Here is a 23,340-nt window from a genome sequence, read left to right on the forward strand (position 1 = left end):
CCATTGGCAACCACAGAGCACTGCATCCCCTCCTTGAAGATCGATACGGACGTTGATATGGGTGCGACCAACACCATCTCCATGCGTCGAGGTCCCTCCGGTTGTCCACCTCTGCTGTGAGGGAGCCTTATAGTTTGTGTGAGCGAGTACAGAACAGAAAAGATGTAAGAAGTCTGTTCCTTCTACTCAAGAGGGGAGGAAGGGTGGGCGCATGTGAATCTAAGCAGATACAATCATGAGAAATAAGATTATGGTGAGGAATGTATGTCTTCTGATGCTTGTAGACCTGCCCAGAATCACATGCTGTGTATAGACTAGCGAGCAGTACCCAGAAATGGTGGCGGGATGTGTCGAACAGTAGCAAAGGGATGTTGTAGCACTGCTTGTCCCACCTGAGAATCAGACCTAGAGTGTGTATCTAGGCAGTTGTGTAAAAGTGTGCACATAGCTCCAGGTTGCTGCTTTGCAAATAGAATCTAGAGAACATTTGCAATGAATGCTATGGTAGCCCCTGTGCAACGAGTCGAGTGAGCTCTAGACGTGAAGGGAAGGTCTCTCTTGGCAAGAGTGTAACAGTGTGATGCAGTTTATGATCCACCTGGAAATAGCTGACTTGGAGAGAGGGTCTCCTTTTCTACCACCTGCTACCAATACGAAGAACTGGTTTGTTTTTTCTTAGTGGCTGTCTTTTCCAGATAGCAAATTACCACTCTTGTCACATCTAGTGTGTGGAGGCTCCTCTCTGCCATGTTAGTGGGGTTTTGGAAGAAGGTGAGTAGTTCACTGGTTCACATGGAACTTGGTGATACATTTGGGCGCAAAGCATCTGTGTGCGCGCAAAACCACCTTGTCCTTGTGAATTGTAACAAAGGGATCTTGAACTGAAAGGGCCTGTTGTTCACTAACCCTCAAGTAATGGCTACTAAGAAGGCAGTCTTGTAGGCGAGTGCCTTAAGGTTTTACGGTTGCCACTGCACCCGGAGTCGGGTCAAGTCTCAAAGATGTTTGAAAGAACAAGTCTCATGTGCAACTCATTGACTAGACACTGTTTGTCAAGTTGGTAACACACATCAATGTGATTACAAATGGGGTCTCTATGTCCTGAAGATCGCTTGGGTATGAAAATTAAGTAGATTACTGAGCCGAAACTCGATTCGACACATTTGTCATAAGCTCCACCGGATAACAAACTGGATGGCCTACATGACGTTTGCAGTAGAATCTGTGTTTCTGAATTATAACATTGATACATGCCAGTATTGTAATTAATCGGTGCATTCAATGTTCAAACAGAACTTTGGGTCGAATTGTAAGACCTATTTTACTACAAATTGATTAGCTTGTGCTTTTTGCACAGTATGAATGGATTATGTATATGAATTAATGCGGTTGGTTTGTATGAGTTACAGCGTTGATTAGTTGGTTGTGTGTTTTGTATGATTAAAACCCATTGTGGAATCATACTCAACTATATATTTTTAATGTATGAGATTTTTTTACACTGTTCTCACCTTTTTTCCATGCATTATATCAAATAAAGAATATTTTTGATGACAATTAAGTTTGTTTCTGTGTGAAGAGATTGCAACAGCAAAGAAAAAAATAGTTAAATGCCATGAGAGTTTGTATGTACAGTGCAGCATGTAAAACTTTGTGTATTTTAAGGCTAGCATTGTGCAACGGTTCAAAGGAAGGTCCCATTAGTCTGGTGAGGACAACACTCTGGCCCTATCCGGGTGCTGGGTTGGAAATGAGGGGGATGAAGTCTCTTTACCCCCTCCATAAAGGCTTTAATGACAGGAATCTTCCACCATGAAACCCTGCTCTGGGACGTGGTGTACACAGAGCGGCTAGGTGAACCTTTAGAGAGTTGAAAACCAGTCCTGAATCAGGTCTTTAGGAAAGCAGTTAATAGGGTTGATGCCCTTGGTGTTGCACCAAGTAACATAGCGCTTCCATTTGTTGGCGTATCAATGTCTGGTGTTAGGTTTGCATACCTCCCTGAGTATGTCCATGCATTTCTGGGAGTTGAAGGCGTCCAAACCCTAAGACTTAAGGAGCCAGGCTGCCAAGTTGAGTGTTTGGAGGCATGGATGCAGTGCCACTCCCTGATGCTGGAACAGCATGTTTGTACGTGCATGGCAGCTTCTTGGGTGGGGAAGACTGACATTGTCATGAGATGGGAGAAACAGGGCTGGAGGGCCCACGTAGGGGCCACCAGGATCATCGTGACTGGTTCCTGGTGCATCTTGTGCACTATTCTTTTGAGTAGGGTAATCGGGGGTGGGGGAGCGTAGGCAAATCTCCCAGACCATGTTATTCAGAGGCATAGCCTGGGCATTGGGTGTTTTCCAGACCAGAGTAGCGAACATGTCGATCTCTGGAAAGCCCCACTCTGGTACACAGACCAAAGTATAATCGTATTTAGATTACAATAAGCAGCCAAGGCAAGTCAGACCTATAACGCATTCAGAATGGCATTGAGCTATCCTCGAGTAAAACCAGGTTAGTTATACTTTCAGAATTCAATAAGTAATTCAAGGACAGTAGACCCTATTGGTCCCAGTATATCGTTTTATTCAGTTATAAAAGCACTTAATTGGACCAACACAGTTACAAGTATCTCTTGCAACATATGTAACTTTCTTCTGTTATGATGATCCAGTTACACACCAATGTTATTTTTAGAACACAGAGGGACTTTAAGCTACTCCATGATAGGTATGCACAGAGTGGAACTATTTAAGAAGTGCACTGAGGTAATTCAGTGCAAGCACAACCCAACAGGTGAGTAATTTACAATGTACGCTTCTAGACACACATGGAATGATTTCAGTCTTTCAAGTAAAAGGACTTATTTGAATTAACTCAGCAACATTATAGTTTAAGGAAAGCAGCAGCCATTCAAGGTCCGTTTTAACCTATTGGTAGTCCACTGAATAGATTGTTTAAACAAGGATACTTTTCAGAAGTGTAGTCTACAATTCTAAGATATGTAAGCATTTTGACTATTTTTGAAGTGCTCTAAAACAGTTGAGGGAAAGCATAGCCAAATGGTACACTTTACAAAGAACTCGGTTATTCCAGGTAGGTAAACCCTATTGGTAAGATTTTACACTCATTCAGTTGAGAATAATAACAGTACCAACATTTCTTTTTAGCAGGGGGGACAGACACCATTCAAAGTAACTAACTTCTATATTTGTAAACGAGCAACCAGCAACTTAAAGGTAACTATAAACTACAGGACGCTTTGTAACATATTCTATTACAGAGATAGTTACCACACAAACATCTTTAGCAATTAAGTACTTTTCACACTTGTTATAGTTTTCAAGACGGAAGCGTTATCTTTTGAGGTCCTTCCCCAGTATATAGCATGAATTTTCTCAGAGGCAGAAGAGGCACCCTAGTGGTCTAGGAGCCAACTGTAGGCAGGCTAGCATAGGGTTCAATTGCAGAAAAGTCAGAGTTCCAGAAGATCTCTTCAGTCAAGTAAGTATTCCTTGCTGGCCACCAGAGCCCCACCGGGGCACCTACACTCATCTGTGGTGGAGATCCACCATCTTGTCATGACCACGCGGCCTGACCCTAAAATGGCGGGCGCAGCGCGGCCCGAAAACGAGGCTGCATATTGTTCCTAAGCAACCTCGTCTCTCTTTGGCCAATCCCCGGCACCGATAGGCGGGAGCCGGCATTTCGGGAGAAGGCCTGAGGGAAAAGGCCCTGTTCCTCCCCTGTTCGCCCCGGGTCGCAGCGGTTAGGCGTCGCCATTATACTCGACTTATGTGCCCTCACGCACCAACATTAATACAACTGGCCCCGCCTTGCCCCAGCCAGCTTGCACCTCCCTGCGGCACACCTCAGGTACTATTCTATGAGTTATACTGCTACTGACACTCCGTACATATCGTCATGAACAGCATTACTTATCTTGGCGCCCGGAGACTTGCCTGGTCAATTCACTCGTAATGTCTGTCACTCACGCTTGTCTTAAATGGTGCTGTGCCCTATGGTCGCCCTCAGACCACATTTGAATTGTGTTGTGCCCTATGGTCGCCCTCAGACCACATTTGAATTGTGTTGTGCCCTATGGTCGCCCTCAGACCACATCTCAATTGTGTTGTGCCCTATGGTCGCCCTCAGACCACATCTCAATTGTGTTGTGCCCTATGGTCGCTCACAGACCACATTTGAATTGTGTCGTGCCCTATGGTCGCTCACAGACCACATTTGAATTGTGTTGTGCCCTATGGTCGCTCACAGACCACATTTGAATTGTGTTGTGCCCTATGGTCGCCCTCAGACCACATTTGAATTGTGTTGTGCCCTATGGTCGCCCTCAGACCACATCTCAATTGTGTTGTGCCCTATGGTCGTCCTCAGACCACTTTTGAATTGTGTTGTGCCCTATGGTCGCCCTCAGACCACATCTCAATTGTGTTGTGCCCTATGGTCGCCTTCAAACCACATTTGAATTGTGTTGTGCCCTATGGTCGCTCATGGACCACATTTGAATTTTGTTGTGCCTTATGGTCGCCCTCAGACCACATTTGAATTGTGCTGTGCCCTATGGTCACTCACAGACCACACTCAAATTGTGTTGTGCCCTATGGTCGCCCTCAGACCACTTTTGAATTGTGTTGTGCCCTATGGTCGCCCTCAGACCACATCTCAATTGTGTTGTGCCCTATGGTCGCCTTCAAACCACATTTGAATTGTGTTGTGCCCTATGGTCGCTCATGGACCACATTTGAATTGTGTTGTGCCCTATGGTCGCTCTCAGACCACATCTGAATTGTGTTGTGCCGTATAGTCGCTCATCTACGATCCAGCCAGTGCCTCTTGCTGCGCCTAGCCACACTGATACCTCCTAGTACCTAGGATGCTTTTCAACCCACTCTGAACCAATCCACTCCTGCCTACCTTAGGCTAGGTCCACCCTATCTGACTGTGCCCTCCTCCACACTCAGCCCCGCCCAGCGCACTATCATGCCCATAGCGTCCTGCAAGCTCAACGTGGCCACCACCACGATGCTCACTCTCCTCGCAACATTCACTGCTCTCAAACTCTATACTCCCATCCATCCCCTCATACCCACACCACCAAGCCCACTCCCCTACCACAAGCATCTCGCTACCCCGGATACCACACCAACCATGCCACATCGCACACCATGTGTCGTAATTATGCATAGACTAGAAAGACTTAGAGCTCGCACACAGACCACAGAACTTAGCACACTACCCCTTCCCACAGAATACAGGAACTATAGACTGAGTTCGCGCACCACTTCCAAACGCTGCCCCCGCACGGGATACCCACTCTCCCACAGTCCACCATCCACTAACCCCGCCACACCCCACAATACCACCTCACATAACATATCAGATACGACCACCACTCGCACTTCCACAATCAAACCTCTCACACATCACATCAAGTGTGCCCTCCTCAATGTCAGATCTCTCCCAGCTCATGCACCTGATATTCATGACCTCATAACCAACAATAACATTGACCTATTAGCAATCACTGAAACATGGTTACATGAAGCATCAGGACCCGCCGTTGCACTTGCACTACCACCTGGCTTCACCACACTCAGACAAGACAGGCCAGATCGAATAGGAGGCGGAGTAGCCCTCATCTACAAGGAGAACCTCCAGCTCCGACATGTCAGTCACGCCTCGACGAATAACTCTGACCTCCTTTCGGCCAAACTCACACTGTCACCCAACAGCACCATCAACATTCACCTACTATACCGTCCCCCAGGCATCACCACAGACTCCCAGGAAAACATCATTCACATCCTCAGCAATAATATCAAAAGCTCCACCAAAACCCTTCTACTAGGAGACCTCAATCTTGGATTCAACGACTCAAAGGACAAATTTGCAGCCACTCTCACCAAGGAACTCAATGACCTGGGCTTCACCCAAAAAGTAGAAAGTCCTACTCACATCAAAGGCCGCATTCTTGACTGGATTGCAGACCATAACTGCCTCACCACTATCACCTCTAACTCCTCACTGCCCTGGACTGACCACAACTGCATCGAGTTCTCTATTCCCATCACCAAAAACCACAAAACTCTGACCCCCGCCAGCGCTGCACAAGTCAGAAGCGCTAAAAAACTCATAGAGGAGAACCTACGCCCATACCTCAATACCCCTGCGTTGGCTCCCCCATTCGCTAATGACCCCAATATCCTAGCAGACATCTACAAAGATGTCATCACCAAAGCTATCAATGAAATAGCACCACTCGATTTGAAAAAAGAGAAGAAATCCCTACACACCAACTCATGGTTTACTGAAGAACTGCACTCAATGCGATCCCACAAAAGAGCAGCACTAAAAAACTGGCAAAATGACCCCTGCACCAATACCAAAAACAAATTCAATTTAATCTCCCACCAATACAAGATAGCTATCACCGATGCCAAAGCCAACGCTTTCAACACACGTATCTCCAATGCCAAATCACACTCCAAAGAGATCTTCGCCATTTTTAATGAGCTCATCTCCCCCCCCTAATACACCGGACGAAATAATCAAAGATGAAGCCTGGTGTACCAGCATTCAAGCTGCCATGCTACACAAAATTGACCTTCTCCAAAAGAAAATCAAAGACCACTGCAAAGCACTTCCGCAACAGACAGAAACTAAACCTACCAGCACCCCACCCACCTTGCCCAAGCCCACCATACCTGACTTCTCCTTCAGAGACGTCACTGAATCAGAAGTTATTAACCTACTAAAAAATCTCAAACCCTCCCCCTGTAAAGGCGACATCTGCCCACCAAAACTCGTCAAAGACTGCGCAGACTGCTTTGCGCCGCTCTTCACGGCATTCATCAACACGTCTTTTAAAACAGGCATCATCCCAGCTAACCTCAAAGAGGCCTGGGTCCGGCCTCTCTTAAAAAAACCTACTCTCGACCCCCTACAACCAAACAACTACAGACCAATAACCACGGTGCCATTTCTGCTGGAATTACTGGACAAAGCTGCTCACTGCCAAATCCAACACTTTCTGGAAACCCACTCCATCCTCAGGACCAGGCAATCAGGCTTCCGGAAAGGACATGGCACAGAAACAGCCTTGGTAGATCTGAAGAATCAGATCACCCAAATCATGGACAAAGGCAAGCCTGCTCTTCTGCTACTTTTAGATCTCTCAGCCGCTTTTGATCTGGTTGATCACAAGACTCTCACTTCACACCTCACACACTCAGCCAACTTCTCCAAAGAAGCAGCCCTCTGGATCACTTCCTTCCTAGAGGGAAGAGCCATGAAAGTCTTCTCGGACATCGCCAACGCCACTCCCACGACAATCCACTGCGGGGTCCCTCAAGGATCTTGCACTGCACCCACACTCTATAACTTGTTCACCAAGCCCCTCTTTGACAAACTTGACTCATACGGCATCACATACACAAATTACGCGGACGACACACAAATACTTCTACCCCTCTCAGGATCATACAACGAAGACGCCAAGGCACTCCACACAATCTACTCCGTCATCAAGGCATGGATGGCAGTTAATGGCCTCTGCCTCAATGGTGACAAGACGGAAATCATGATATCAGGTCAACAGAACACCCTAGACAAACTTGACAAACTGTACGCCAACTTCTCCATTGACAACTCCATCATCCCCGTATCCACAGCCGTAAAGACACTAGGAGTATACCTTGACTCTTCACTATCTATGACTAGACAAGTCAGCGCAATCACTTCCGCATCCGCACACACCACCAAACTCATAAACGCCATTAAGCCCTACCTCTCCAAACCCAACTGCCTCTCTATAGCAAGTGCAACCATTGGAGCCAAATTGGACTACTGCAATGCTCTCCTAGCAGGCACATCAGCCAAAAACATAAACAGACTACAAGTCACGCAGAACAATGCTCTCCGGGCCGCTCTTAGTATCCCAAGAAGAGAGCATATCACCCAGGCCAGGCACTCAACCCAATGGCTCCCGGTCAAAGAACGGATCACTCTCAAAATCCTCACCCTCACTCACAAATGCCTCTCTCTCCGCCCCATCCTATCTATCAGAAACCATCCTCAAACCTTCCTCCTCCCGTCCCACCAGGACGCAATACTCCAACCTAATCTGCATCCCACGCATCAAAAAAGCCAAAGCCGGAGGTCTAAGTTTCCCCTACATTGCAGCCAAGACCTGGAACGCTCTCCCTGCAGATATTAGAGCTGAAAACGCACTCCCCATTTTTCCCAGGAAACTGAAAACCTCATTCCTTGCAAAATAATTGGGAAACTCTCAGGAATCCATGTAAACATACTGCATTGCGAATGTATGCATGTCCACTGTAAATTCTGTATTGTATGTAATTACTGTATCCTATGTAACTAAGATATTGTCTGTAACAAGCGCCACGATGCCCACGGGCTGATGTGCGCTCTACAAATCTGAATAAATAAATAAATAAATTCACTTTAAATTTAGTTGAGTGTTCAGGGACTTTACAGAAGACTCCCTATATGTGTTCCAGCATAATGCCTGGGCGAATGGTATGACCAAACTCCCAAACACTCGCATCACTGACTCAGCCTCACAGATTCACACAAGACTTTTGTTAAGTATTACCCAAGCCAACACAGTACCTCAACAGAAAAGAGCATCTGGGTGGATCCCTCCAGGATGCTGTAGCACAGGTCTCGGTCTTTGAGTTTTCAGTCTGGAGACTGAAGAAATGGACATTGATGGAAAACTGGCGGCAGTCATCGAAGGGGGAGGTTTCCAACAAAGGATTCTTTACAGCTTCTCGCGGCTCTGTGGATTTGGCGCCCTTTTACAGGTACCTGATGAAAAACTAATATCGCCAGTCCGATTCTCTTCATCCTTTCTGTCCTGCACTTTGGTGAGGGGACTTCAGGGATTCGAATAGTGTCTGGCAGTCCAGCAGGAGTGCACCAAAGCTGCGGAGGAAATCGTACTTCGGGTGACCGTGCACCGCACTCGAGGTCCCCTGGTATTGGCGTTTTGCAGCCCAGCAAGGTTACAGCACGTGGAGGGATGGCTCGTTTTCGCAGGTCTTCTCAAGACCATTGGATCCCACCAGCCTCTAGGTAGGAGTCATCGCATTCAGGAACCCCAGGTCGCTTGGAAGTTAGGGTTTCATCAGGCTCCGGTTACAGAACAGGCTTTCCGGTCGCTGGAAATGGTAACTACTGTTTCTTCATCTTCCTCTTTGGATTTGGTTCAAGTGGTCGACTTCCAGGATCAGAGTTTTTATCAGAAACTACAGCACAACCTCTGCAAACTCTCCCGCCAGTTCACTGGGGCGGTCTGGCTGTCTACTCAGGATAGCCAGTCCCCCAGTGGGAAGTGATTCCTTTCATGCAAGGTGAAGGACAAAGGGCTGCAGGGTATTGAACTCCTCCCATGCTTCCTTAACAGACAGTCTGGAGCCTCGGCAGTGAATACAAAGCATTGCTGCAGAAGACAAAACTTCAACCAAGGTCTTTCCCGCCTAGGATGTTAGAAGCAGACCTAAGAAACAACAAACAAATGAGAAATGGTGAAAAAAGGAGCACACCCTTCTAGCAGAATGGTGACTCTCCTGTGCATTACCACAGCTGATTTGACAGCCTGCGAGTAATGACTAAAAGTCAAAGTAGTTTCACTGCCACCAGCCATTCAAGTTAACTTTCAACTGTAAAAAACATTTTACCAGGTAAGTGAGAAAGGGGATACAGTTCATCTCCCTAGCCCCCCACATAAGGGGGGGGGGTGCTGGCTCACTATATAAAATGTAAAGGGGATGGGAATCCCACTTTACTCCTTGAACAGTAGTTCACCCAAGTACATTAAAGAGAAATTAAAAAGGGAAGCCCAAAAGGTATGGAGAACTTTACATCCATACACACTATGAAGAGACATAAAAGGTCACCCATAAAAAGAGTAACCGACTAGGTGAGAGGGTGGGGGTGAGATTCCCACTCACCTAGGGACAAGGGAAAACAATTAGCAAGTCCAAGCAAAACGTTCTGGGGTTGACACAGACCTGGAAGATTATTCACGTTCATGAAAATCTTACATGACACTCTGCTCCAGGGAATTTCCCCAAGAGGAGAGATGGGGGACGCGACGCGTTTGTAGTGGACTGGAATTGTCCACTTCTATACGCGTTCCCACCGATTCCAGTCAGATCGCATGTCATCAGGAGATTGAGGAGATTCGGCACAATCCTGATTGCTCCTGACAGGACCAGAAGGATGTGGTAGCTGGACTTGGCCATCTGCTCCTCATGACGCCTTCCAGAGAGGATGGGCCTATTCTCGTAAGAAGAGATTGGGGATGGGGGCGGGGGGGGTCTTATCCTTGACCTGAATGTCAGCAGTCTCAATCTCCATACTTGCCTGAGAGTATGAGGTACATGAATTGAAACCTACCGGAAGATGTCATGGAGGTGTTGCTCTAGGCTAGAAAACCTGCAACGAGGGCTCTTTACCTCTGCCGACGAAAGAAATGTTGCCACAGGTGCAGAGCTAAAGATTTGTATCCTCTGATATGTGACATTGTTGCAGTACTTTCTTTCCTGTGTCACCTAACGGGGCAAGGGCTTCAGGTGCCTGCGGCCAAGGAATATCTAGCAGTGCTTTCCTTTTTTTTTAAGCGTAGACCAGATTAAGGTTCTCATTTAACTGTGCTTTTTGGTTATTCAATTTTTGGAAGGTCTAGTATAAGATGTTCCACCAAACCCCCTGCTCCGCCTCTCCTTCCTTCCCTCACCAATCATGGTGCCTGTGTGGGACTTAAAGTTTGTCGTAATGTTTCTAATGGGAGCTCTGTCCGAACCAATGCACTCTTGTCTGCTCAAGCTCCTTTCCAGGTGGTCTGCCTTTCTTGTTGCAATCACCTCGGCACGCAAAGTGAGCAAGCTCCATGCACTCTCATGCAAGCCACCCTTTATTATCTTTTCTAAGGACTAGGTGACTCTGAGAGTGCACCCGTCCTCCTTTCCCAAAGTTGTCTGTTTCATTTAACACAGAAGATTCACCTACCAGGCTTTTGCCTTCCTCCTCACCCTTCTAAGGCGGAAAAGAGGTTACATAGTTTAGACCCAAAAAGGGCTTTGGGTTTCTAGATATCTAGGACAAGCCACTTCAGGGCTGAGGACCAGTTATGTGGGATATGTTGGCCAAAGTTGGGAAAGTCAGTAACTAAACACACTGTACAGAGATGGATAGTGTTGACCACTTCTGAATGCTACAATATAGCAGGCAAAGCCATCCAAGAATGATTGAGTGCACTCTACTAAAGGTGTAGCCGCTTCTGCAATTCAGATGTATGCCATGCAGCAACGTGTCCATCCCCACACAAATTTACTAAGCAATACTGCCTTCACACATCAGCAGGCTAGGATGCCCGATACAGCAGATCAGTCTTCCAGAATGCTCCAAGATAGGATTTCAAAGGGAGTCGCTCTTTCCCTTCTCCTAAGAATGAGGCGATGAGGAATCCGATCTGTAGGGGCAACAATCTATTGGAACAAATAACTTACCCCAGGTAATTTTCTTTCTGATTGTTCCTCCCACGGATTCCTCACCGCCATCCCATCCTGCCCCTCCCATCCTGCCCTTGTCTCTCCTCCACTGCCATCTTGTCCATGAATACAATTTTATTTTAATTGGTTCTTTGAAATGAGTGTAAGCTACCTATTCACCAGTGTGGCTGAGTAAGGGGTAAAACATTTGAAAGCTGAGTTCACTGGGTGCTGTGCCGGCTACTTACATCAACATCACATCCCAATGCCGAGGAGTATTGATGTGTCTCGACGACAAAGCCATGCAGTACCCCCTGAAGATGTAATTTTTTATGAAGTTTGCTGCTGGTGCCGAGTATCTAAAATGAGGAACATCCATCAGAAAGAACATTAACAGGGGTAAGTAATTAATTATTTTCTGGCCAGCCCTAGTTGGCTGGCCTCAAACTGTTAAACTCAGTGGGGATTGGTGGGCCGACTTACCCTAAATAAGCTTTTTGCTGGCAGGCTGCGGCCTTTCCCCAGATCCAGGTTAGAAAAAATAAATCGGCTCTGCTGGCAGGGCGGCCAGCTGATTGGCACTCCTTTTCCCAGACTCTGTGCGCTATGTCGGATTTGAAAGCCTTGGATTCTTACCTACTGGAAATGTACTTGGTGGCTTTTCATGACATTTGTTACAGTATCCTCTGGTTGTAATCTCCAAACTTCATGTCGTTTTTCTGCTCCGAAGCGTTACTGTCCTTGCTACTCCCCTAAGCTGATGGCCAGTGCTGACTTGTTTGGAACAGTTACTTGCTGTTTCACCTCAAGATATCTGCTCCTCTTGAAATATCTTGGATTGCCTGCTGTAGTTTTGTCTTGTGTGAATCTCAATGCTAAATGGTTGCATACTTGGTCTCCACAGACACCTGTGACCTTTGCTGGGTCCTCACCCCTCTCCTTTCATTGTTGTGAAACCCTCTAGGTCGCCGTCTCATTGTGGATACCACAATTCTGGCTCTGGAACCCCCACAGGGCCTAACCTCTGATCCATAGGCCCCAAACAACTGTTGGACTCAATCCTTCAACTGAAACCTTCTTGTGTACCTGAGAATACTGGTCTGTTTCTAATAAAGCTAGTTCCATAAATGTGTTGCTAGGCCCAGATTCAGATGTTGGTCCTGTCCACCTGCCCTCCTCTCCCAGCTCAAGGTTGAGCGTTTTGTGTGCCCTCCTGCAATGCAATTTATTTGTTTTCTTGTTAGGCGCTTATACAGGAAGTAAATACTGTTTCAAAGTGCCCACAGGGCATCAGGGAGGGGACATGGGAATGAGGCACATTAAATACATGGAGATATTTAATGCAGTGGAGGGCAGAAAAAAGGACGAACCTCCTACACCTTGCGAGTATTCACAACGCACAAGTGCAGAAGGGTGGGGGCAAGGTGCTGGGGCGCCCGTGCTTCTAGGTGAGCAACAGATGAAGTGCATGGTATGGTAAGTGCGAGCCTCTATGACGGAGGGTGTGCTGAGTATAGTGCTGAGGATAGACCTAAGTTGGTTGGGGGTTGGTGTGGGAGGTCGGGGCCATGAGGATGCATAATGGCTGTGGACTCCAATCAAAGCAACTGAAATTAGCAGAGGAGGGAAGGGGGGAAGAGGAGGGGGTACAGAGGAAAGTCTTGAGGCGCTTCCAAAATTTAAGAAAATCCTTCTCAAGAGAGTGGATGGGGGGCTGTTCCATAGACAGGAGCCAGCCGAGGAAAGCTATCAACCTCCTGCCCTCTGTTTAGCGAAACGCTTTTCACACACAGTTGGTGCCGGAGGAATGCAGAGGTCTAGAAGGGGAATATTTGCTAAGAGATTGGCAGATAGTGTGGTCCCCGGCCCCAGGCAGCCTTGCGGATGATGGAGGGATTTGAATTTAATCCGTGAAGCGACTGGAAGCCAGTGAAGACTTTTAAGGGCAGTATAGATGTGGTCCCTGTGCTTGAGGCCAAGGAGAAGTCTTGCTGCCCTATTCTTGATTAGCTGGACGGGTTGCTGAGTGGAAGAGAGTAGATTCAGGAGGAGGCTATTGCAATAGTCAAGCCTAGAGAGAAAAAGGGATCAGGTAGCATTGAGCTTCTGGGAGAAGGTCAGAAAAGGTACAATTCCTTTGAGAAGGAAGAGCAGAAAGTGGGACTTTTTGGCAATGTCCTGAGTGTGAGGGAGGAGAGGGAGCAGTCGTCGAAGATGACTCCAAGGGTTCTGGCTTAAGAGTGAGAATTGTATTGTGTATGGCTACAACTATCCCACTCTGTCCTTATGTATCTTGAACTTGGACAGTAATGTATGTGGGGGGGGGGGACGCAAGATTCTCCAGCTAGGCAGTGGCCACCTGTCCTGGACCTTTAGGACAGAAGACCTACATATCTTGTTTTAGCCTATGACTTGGAAAGTTAAGTAACTAATAAGAGTACTCAACTGGACTGACATGTTTTACTTGACCACCTTGAGGCCTGTGTTCTGAATACTCGACATTTAAAAAGTAACCAGTGATTTTTTTTAAATGTTTTTTTATTACAAAACCATTTCCCTTCTCTCTTGCAATATTGGTTAATGTATCCAAACTGTATTTAATTGCAGCTGCGGTTTTCTGCTGGGTTTTGTGAATGAACTGGGTCTTTATTTACTTGCCTGTTGTTGGCGCTCTTCTAGTCTGCCCAGTTTGTAAACCTCTTTTCTTCACTTATTACCTGATGGGATTTGTCTGTTATATTGGTTTTGGAGGTAGTAGGTAACAATGTTAAATGCGTCACTGTGTTTATACATATTGTGTTGGTTTGTGCGTTTGACTAATACTTGTTTGACAGCATTATTAACCGTGTGTAACTTCATAGTATGTTTGCAGTATATTTGTAGTGTATTTTGTTTGTGGTTCTTATTGTATCTTGTCCACTCCCTAAGGGTCAATCCAGACTGCTGATAAATTACAATTGATCGTTTTGGACAAACTTAGTGGGCAGTTTGTGCACCAAATATAGGTCTACTTCTAAACTGTACCAGTTGTAGAAACGCCATTCCAGATATGATCTTGAAATGCAACCTTCAGCAAGAAAATTAAGCAAGCCTGGGGCAGTGTCCGACTCCTTTCTAGTGTATGCAGATTACATGTTATCAAATGCTTGATATTTGAAATACAGTCAGACCTCCATATAAAAGAGTGTGCCATATTCCTGTAACAAGCTAAGTTTCTGATCTGTGGTTAAGCACAACTTCTGATGGTTAATCTCATGATGGTTTAGGTGGCTGATGAAGTTGCTGCAGATTCACCAAGTTCATCAGGGAGTGGGATGACGATGGAAGCCCTTATTGGTATAATGTCTTCTGATCCGTTCCTAACAAAGCAGCAAATTCCACGAACGCCTGAAAATTTAAGTAAGTTACCTATTTCTCTGCAATTGCTTTAATTAAAGCTGCTCTGTTTAATTATTTTCAATAGCAAAGAGGCTTTTGATTTAACTTGTTCAGTACATCTGATATTCATCTTTACAGAGACAGTTAAGATGGATTTTCGGAATCAGCCCTGTGGACAGATTCTGAGAGGCCACCATATTCAAGGGGAACATGTAAATAGCCAAACAGTCACGCCCCACACCCCCTCCCAACATGCCAAATGGACAGTAAGTCCAAATGGCTATGAACTATTGCGTGCTGTCACTGCACCCTACTGCAAATATAGTCCCTGGTATCCCCCTCCTGCTCCCATCAGTCTCTGGGCTCCTTCCTCCCACTTCTACCCAGTCCCTGGACTCCCCGCCACAGACCCTGGGCTCTCCACACCCTTTCCCACCACTATCCCATGGCCCCCGCCCATCCTGCTCCCAGCAGTCTCGGGGCCAGTGGCAGCTGGTGAATTTTGTAAGTGGAGGGGCATCAATATTTCGAATGGATTGTGTTCTCCAACATATTCCTCATCTTTGACATATAATGTCCACAGCTCGGCTGCTCGGAAATTTTTCAGCAGAGGGCACCCTGCGTCAATGGTGTCGGGTCGATGTCCCTTGAAGGCCTCCGTCGAGGGTGACATCATCGGATGTTATAAGTAGCAGGCATGGCACCCGTAGCCTCAGTTCTGTTTTTTCCACAAAGGGGTTTGCTTTGTAAAACTTGGCACGTCTCGTGGTTACTGTTGGAAGTTACCGAATATGCTTTCAGCTTCTACCCCGACGACCAAACGGTGCGGCTTCAAAAAAAAATTTCAGTACTGCGGCTCCAAGATGTCTATCACGGATCTGCATAGAGTTTGTTTGTGGTGCCTCTGCGAGGGCCACGATACGGATATGTGTTCGAAGTGACAGTCAATGACTGGAAAAGCCTTGCAGGAACGAAAGGGGAAACTCAAGGTAGGCAAGGTGTCCAAGCCCCGTAAATACCGGTCTGCTGGACTTTCGACCGATGAGTAGAGGGGGGGACTCTCCTCAGAGGAAGAAGTCCAAGCGGTCACGCTCTAGGAGTGGTTCCTGCCACTCGTCCTCGTCGAGACGTTCAAGGAAATGGCACCATCGGTCTCATTCCTCTTCATCGGACGACTCCCCAAAAAGGTTGGTATGCCTGTCCAAATCATCGACCCCGGAGGATTGGGATGCTTTCTGGGTGGAGTTGATGAAAATCTTTACTAAACAGGGCACAGTTCCGCCTGCGCCTTCTGACAAAGCAGGCAAGGAACGGTCTCGGCCAGATACTCGCGCACCCTCAAGCCCGTGGTAAACGATGTGATAAATACTGGGAGCCTTTGAGGCCCTGTTTGGAAAAGGCATCTAGAGATCACGCGAGACGTGCCAGGTCAAGGTCTTTTTCGCCGGCGAAATTGTCGAGGCCATCGGGCCTTGCCCGTTGAGTATGCCTGTCGGGTCTTGTACCCTGGTCAGGCCCTCGTCGGCGAGCCAATTTTGCCGGTGCAGGTCCCTGTGACAGTGGACCCACCGAGGAAGGCAATTTCTGAGTCTTTGAAGACTGTGGCTGAGAAAAGGTATACTCCTCTAGCTAAGAAGGATTTTTTTTTTTAAGTCCGTCACTTCAATTTATGAGGAGGAAAGATCTGATGAAGAGGATGCCCCTTTTGGTCTCCAGTTTGGGACCCCTAATGTACCTGAATGTTTTATTTCAGAGGAAAGTCAGATGTTGGATCTTTGTGACAATCTACACAATGCAAGTGGTATTGACGCTTCTCCTGAGCTGGAGTTCGGCAAACTGGACCCAGGGGAGCATGCTGGCTCCTCATATAGATGACTTATTGCGAGAATTTTTGAGTATTTGGGCTGGTCTAGACCTCCTGTGCACTTTGATCAAGATGATCTTATGGACATTTTGGATCAGGGTCCGCCTACCGACCCTGTTACCATTTCATCTGGCTCTGCAGAAGAGAGTGGCTGTGAATTGAGAAGCCCCGGATACTAATCCGGCTGTGAACAATTATTTGGCGAAGAAATACTGCCCATCTTGTAGCGACCCTGGCTACCTGTGAACTCCCCCCACTCAGAGTTTGGTGGTCCAGGCAGCCACGGATACCTCGAACAAGGCGTTTTACCCTACCATCCCTCCTGATGGGGGCGATAAGCATGGGGATGGTTGGGCACGCAAGGTATTTTCAGCTCGTGGTATGGTGTTAGTTGGCCTACTCCACTTGTGCCTTGGCAAAGTTTTCGCACACTGTGGAATTGCATTTCGTTAGCAGCGGAGCAGATTCTTGAAGGGGGAAAAAAAAGGTGGCTTTCTGGCGATTGTTCAGGATGGCAAGGCAGCCATGTGTGAATCCCTTCAGTCTGGTTTGGATAGTGTCAGCAGATCCATGGCTACGAGCACTGTGATGCGCAGGTTTGCATGGTTGCGTAAGTTTGGTTTTGCCCCGGATGTGCAGGCCCTTTGTCGGGTCTCATCTTTATGGCAGCAAGGCTGACGAAAGCCTGGAGAAGTTGCAGACCTCGAAGGCAGCGGCCAAGTCTTTATGCTCAGCTGTTCGGCAACCTCAGCCTTTTCGTCCTAGCGGACAACAGTGGAGGGGTAAATCTTTTCGCTTCTTCTCCTCATTTGGAAGGGTGAGGGGAATGGCCAATCAAAGGGGCCAACGTAGATTTCCTCATGGTGGACAAGGTAGAGGTGCCAAACCCGCTCAAGCAGCAGAGTCTTTACCATCAGGAGCTGCAGCAGCCGCTTCAAAACAGCTCTGAGGCCTTGGGTCACCGCTCGCCGGTCGGGGGCAGACTGTCTCAGCATCTAGAAGAGTGGCAAGCGATTACTTATGACACGTGGGCTCTGGACACAATAGCCCATGGCTACTGCCTACACTTAATGCGACGGCCTCACGACAATCCACCGGTGAAGCACTCTGAGGATTCCAGATCCGCTCCTTGTGCAGGAGATATTGACCCTGCTAGAGAAAGGCACTGTAGAACCAGTGCCTCTGGCGGAGAGGAACTAGGGTTGGTATTTCCTGTTTCTGATGTTTGTTAATCTGCTTAGAATCATATGCTGTGCATAGTTCGACATCCAGTGGTCACTGCGGAGTATTGCATTTTGTTTTTCGTAGTCGAAAAGGGGACGTCGACATAGGCGTGTCTGTAACACTATCCCTATAGTGACGTGCAGTGTACCCACAATCCCTCACGCGTCATGGTCCCTCAGATTGTTTTTTTTCTGCCCAGATATTGGTCGCCTTAATGCGCAGCTCGTTGGAGAGAAATTGCAAAACATTTATTTGACCCTTGGTCGTTATTCTTTAAATATTACATAAGACCAGATCCCTCCCTCGACGGCAAAGCTGTTCACCGCTGATTAAGAACTTCGGCAGTGATTTCGACGGAGGCGATCCACCGGCGCCACACAGATTGTTCTTTACCTGACTCACTTATTAGAATCAGGATTGGTCTTTAATTCTATTAAAGTTCATCTAGCTGCACTTTCCGCATACATCACTTCTCAACATAAAGTGTCATGGTGGAAAGTCCCAGTTATTAAAGCCTTCATGGAGGGAGTAAAAAGGATCCACCAGCCTATAGCTAACCCAGCTCCCGGATGGGACCTAAATGCGGTACTTACCAGGCTTATGGGCTCACCCTTTGAACCCATGCACAAGGCAACACAAGAACCTCACTCTTAAAACTTTCTTAATAGCTATCACCTCCATTAGGAGAGTGAGTGAACTACAAGCGCTCTCTATACTAGACCCCTTTGTAACAGTTCACAAGGATAAGGTAGTTCTACGCACACATCCTAGGTTTGCACCGAAATTCATTTCTAAATTCCATGTCAACCAGTCGATGGAACTACCAACGTTCTTTCAAAACCCTTCAAATTTGGGAGAAAAAAAGCCTGCATACACTTGATGTGCGCAGAGCCGTCATGTTTTATATGAAAGAACTAAACCACTGAGAAAGACTAATCAGTTCTTTGTCTCGGTGGCAGCAGGAAGAGAAGGAGATGCAGTTTCAAAATCCACTATATCTAGATGGATTGTCCAATGCATCAATCTGTTACACTCTTGCTAAGAGAGAACTACCCTTCAAGCCGAGAGCATATTCTACTCTAGGCACTGGGGCTTCCATAGCATTTGTTGCAAATGTCCCTCTTGAGTCCATTTGCTAAGCGGCAACCTGGAGCTCTGTACACACCTTTACAAAACACTACTGTCTAGATGCCCACTCTAGATCTGATTCCCAGGTGGGACAAGCAGTATTAAGACATCTTTTCGCTACTGTTCCTTCTCACAACCCACCTCCAACTCCGGGTGCTGCTCGCTAGTCTATGCACAGCATGTGATTCTAAGCAGATTAACAAACATCAGAAGACAATGCATTACTTACCGTGAAAGCATTTCTGTTGGTTGTATCTGCTTAGATTCACATGCACCCACCCTTCTTCCCCGCTCGAATGGAAGGAACATAGACATCCTTTTATCTCTCACTCTCTTTTTTGTACTCGCGTCTAATAAGGCTCCCTCAGGGCAGAAAAAATACAATCGGAGGGACCTCGACGCATGAGGGATTGTGGGTACACTGCACGTCACTATAGGGGATAGTGTTACAGACACGTCTATGTCGACGTCCCCTTTTCGACTACGAAAAACAAAATGCAATACTCTGCAGTGACCACTGGATGTCGGACTATGCACAGCATGTGAATCTAAGCAGATACAACCATCAGAAATGCTTTTACGGTAAGTAATGCATTGTCATTTGTTACCATCCCTGTCGCCTGTGCTCCACAGTGCCTCAGTAGAGCCGATTTTGGCAGGTGGGTAGGGGGATTGTGCAACAAAGGCATTTTGCCCCTCACTTGCCTAAATCAGCTCAACGGACCAACACAAACTCACACATTCACACAGCAATCACTATCATTCACACGAGCACCCTTACCATACACTCTCATAGCACACGCATACACGCATCCATACACATTTAAATCAAAAATATATTAACAGAAGCATACCTTCTGCCCCAGTCCTGAAGTTTCCTCTCCAGCTCCTGCGTCATGAACATGAATCGGGAAGCAAGAGCTTCCTGGTTCCTTCACACATGCTGAAACGCCCCGCTCCAGGCTGATCTGTCCCTATGTGCGAGGAGGCGCAGGAGCTCCCCCTCACATACAGACATACAGTTCCCCAGCCAGCATTTCCAATGAGCTATGCAAGGCTGGCGAAGCACAACGGCCCCAGCCTTGCATGGCTCAGTGAGCATGTGCGGCTGGGGAACAGAACTGTCAAATGGAAACAGTGTTTCCTTTTGACAGTGCAGCCAGCCCAGGAGCACTGGCTGGCTCCTCCATAATGGGTGAGGGGGCCACTGGGTCGATGCCCCCTCGCCCATTATGGATGAGCCGCCCGGTTTTGGGCAAGATTGTATACAGTACCCTTTGGGAACACAACAACAACCCTGACTACAGTTAATAGGAAACCCAACCTTTGGTATAGGCTCGTACTACACAGTTTGCTAGCATCTTGAGCAGCCAGGCTTATCTCAAGAGGGGTCAATGTGAGCTGTAGGGTAGTTGCACAGAGAATCACAGTGATAACTATTCAAATAAACACTTGCACACAAGGTTTCTTGAATAAACAATTATTAATGTATCTGTCAGTTATAATAAGCCTCCTTCAGAAGTGAGCAACATAAAAAGTAACAAACAATTATACTTCAATACTATACACTCTTAGTTTCTAAATCAGTAAAGACCCTTTTGGGATGGCCCACAGACACAAGCTACACCCTCGTGTGACTTCAATAGCTAGGGTGCTGGGGACATTAATATCTTACTGTTTGCATTTAGAATACTGTTAGAAGTTGGTAAAAGTTATTAGAACAAACAAGAGACCACATATATTCTTAAGCAGGCAAATACTAAGCAGAGTCATTCAGTATAACAGGCTAGGCCAAGTCTTATATAGGATGAAGCACCTCTGGTAGGTAATTGTAAAAGTCTTTGCACAATGTTTTAGAAGTCTTTGAAGAAAAGAAGAATCAAATGTAGGGCCACAAGCTGTTTAGACGTGTGAGTGGTAGATGATGCAGGCAACTCTACAATGAGAGGTAAGTTCTTGGACTTTTACATTTCATTTGTATTGAAGAAAAAGTGCAGCTGGTGACTTCTGTTCCTGAGCAGGTCTGCAGATCTCACTGTTCCGGGGCCACAGTCGTGGGGACAGGAGGGAGGACTTCTGGGGACTCCTGCACTACAATGGGACGGTCACCGCTCGCAACCGGCAATCTTCAAATCAGTGGCTCTTCGGTGTTTCAGCACCTCGCATCTACCGCAAATAGCAACACTGCGGTTCCTCCCTGTCGAGATGGGCTTTCCTTGCTTCTGGGGTCCCACACACTGTTGGTGCTCAGGCTCGATCACCTGCTTCCTGGGAGTCTGGAGGATCTTCCTGGAGCTCTTGACCAGTTTAAAAGCAACACACACAATCTGGTGTTCTGCTCCCTGACGATTTGGTTTCCAGCAGCAACTCTGTGGAAATTCAACCAGTTCTGAGAAGGACCTTACTTTGGAGTTGATTGGTCCCACCAACTCAAGGGGAGAAGTTGTCCTTGCTGGGGCTTCTCTGTCGATACGAATTTGGAGTTTCAGCACAGCAGCAGGGCTTCACCGGGCAAACAATGGTCCAGCAGTTGCATCAGGCGTCCTCTTCAAGTTGTTCTTCGTCCAGTGGTCGACTCTGCTTCCAAGCCAAAAGCCTCTCCTTTTATTCAGTTCTCTTCCATTCATTCCGGCCTAGCTGTCGGTCACCCAGCAGGGTGGCTGTCCTTGACGGACAGTCAGCTGGCCAATCACTACAGAGTGCATTTGGGTCTCGGAGACTAAGCACAGGGAGTTTCGGGCACCTCCCTCACTTCCTGCCCACCCCAGACACCCTGGAGCCAGAGGCAGGCTTCACTCATGAATCCTGCCAAAGGCAAAGCGAACAATGGGACCAAACCTGGTTTTGCGCGCAGAGTAAATCTCAAGAAGGACCTTTCCGAAAAAGAAATGGCGAAAAAAGGAGCGGGCCATTTTGACAAAAATGGCACCCTTGGGTGCTTTACTGCAGCTGCGAACGCAGCCCGCAGTAAATGCACATCACGGTAGTTAAAACTAGACTACTGCCACCAGCCATTCAGTGAGGAAAGGGTAACATACTGTTACATGAGAAGCTAGACAACGGGGATATTAGGTAACCCCTCCAGCATCCTATTGTAAGATAGTGTGTGCTGGGTCTAGAAAGCTACAGATGTAAGTAAAGTCAATTTCACTTTACTGCTCTGGGAAACAGTAGTCTATCCCAGAGAAGGTATTTAAACCTTTGGGAAATCTAAGACTTCCCTGTGCCACTGCATTGAAGGTGCTGTGTGACCCAATGTAAAAGATGATGCCTATGGAGTTTGTCAGACTTCACAACTAAAAAGAAACACAAAGCTCAGAAATTACATTAAAATACATGAGAAGGTGGAAAAAATAGTCTCTCTCTCTCTCTCTCTCTCTCTCTCGCTCTCTCTCAAGTTCGCGGACATCAAGTTCATAAGAAGAGATCTAGTCAGCCCCCCCCCCCCCCCCGGTAAACAAAAATCAAGTCCTCAAAATCCAGCAAAGTTGCTGGGGATCTCTATTGTATGAATAATAGTTGCTTACTTTGTTAGCTCGTATGCTGAGGCACGGAGATCGAAGAATTGTCTCCAGTGCAGTCGCGTCGCTTCTGAGCACGCGTTTTCAACATCGACTGACCCGACGTGTGACTTGATTGAAGTGATGCATTCCGATGAGCATAGGCAGGTTTTAAAGCCAGAGCCCAGAGTCTTGGGCAATACGCCACTCGCTAAACAGCCCAACACCGGTCGTTAATCAGCCCTTCACTCCTCAGGGCTGGGCTTAGCGCCGCAAGGGCGGCGGAGGCGGCCTCTTGAACCTTGACCCAGCTGACCACCTGACCAGGCAGCTCCAGGTTAAAGGGACAGGCACCTCCTGAGTATCTCCGTGTCCAATGCAGATGAATGCACGTAATGCAAGTCCAGCGTGTCCAGCAGAATTGTGCACTCGCCACAGCCCAACAGCGGTCGTTAATCAGCCCTTCACTCCTCAGGGCTTAGGGCAGAGTTTGGTGCTGAGTTCCAGTCAGCCCAGTCAATGCGGACCCGTTTACCCTGCTTTCCAGAGAGGAGCTCCAGCGACGGTTGAAAGGCACTGCACCTTTAATTTCCAACTTTCTCTACATCAACGAACTTCCAGCGCAGAGTTCGGTGCTGAGTTCCAGTCAGCCCAGTCCGCCTCTAACCGCCGCTGAAGACGCCATGGAACTAACTTCAAACGTTCCCAATGACCGTGA

The 23,340-nt window shown here is 47.3% G+C and overlaps 1 protein-coding gene across 2 annotated transcripts in view; it reads left to right on the forward strand.

Annotated features, from left to right (window-relative positions):
• Nucleotides 1-23,340, forward strand: part of HAUS6 (HAUS augmin like complex subunit 6) — a 1,011,950-nt gene that overhangs the window by 891,762 nt on the left and 96,848 nt on the right. For both annotated transcript variants that reach the window (XM_069625969.1, XM_069625970.1), the window contains one exon: nt 14,795-14,927. In XM_069625969.1, coding sequence (XP_069482070.1) covers nt 14,795-14,927 — 133 coding nt within the window. The remainder of the gene's footprint in view (nt 1-14,794; nt 14,928-23,340) is intronic.

The sequence above is a fragment of the Ambystoma mexicanum genome, chromosome 6p, assembly GCF_040938575.1.
Source record: "Ambystoma mexicanum isolate Mex_15411 chromosome 6p, UKY_AmexF1_1, whole genome shotgun sequence".
NCBI lineage: Eukaryota > Metazoa > Chordata > Amphibia > Caudata > Ambystomatidae > Ambystoma > Ambystoma mexicanum.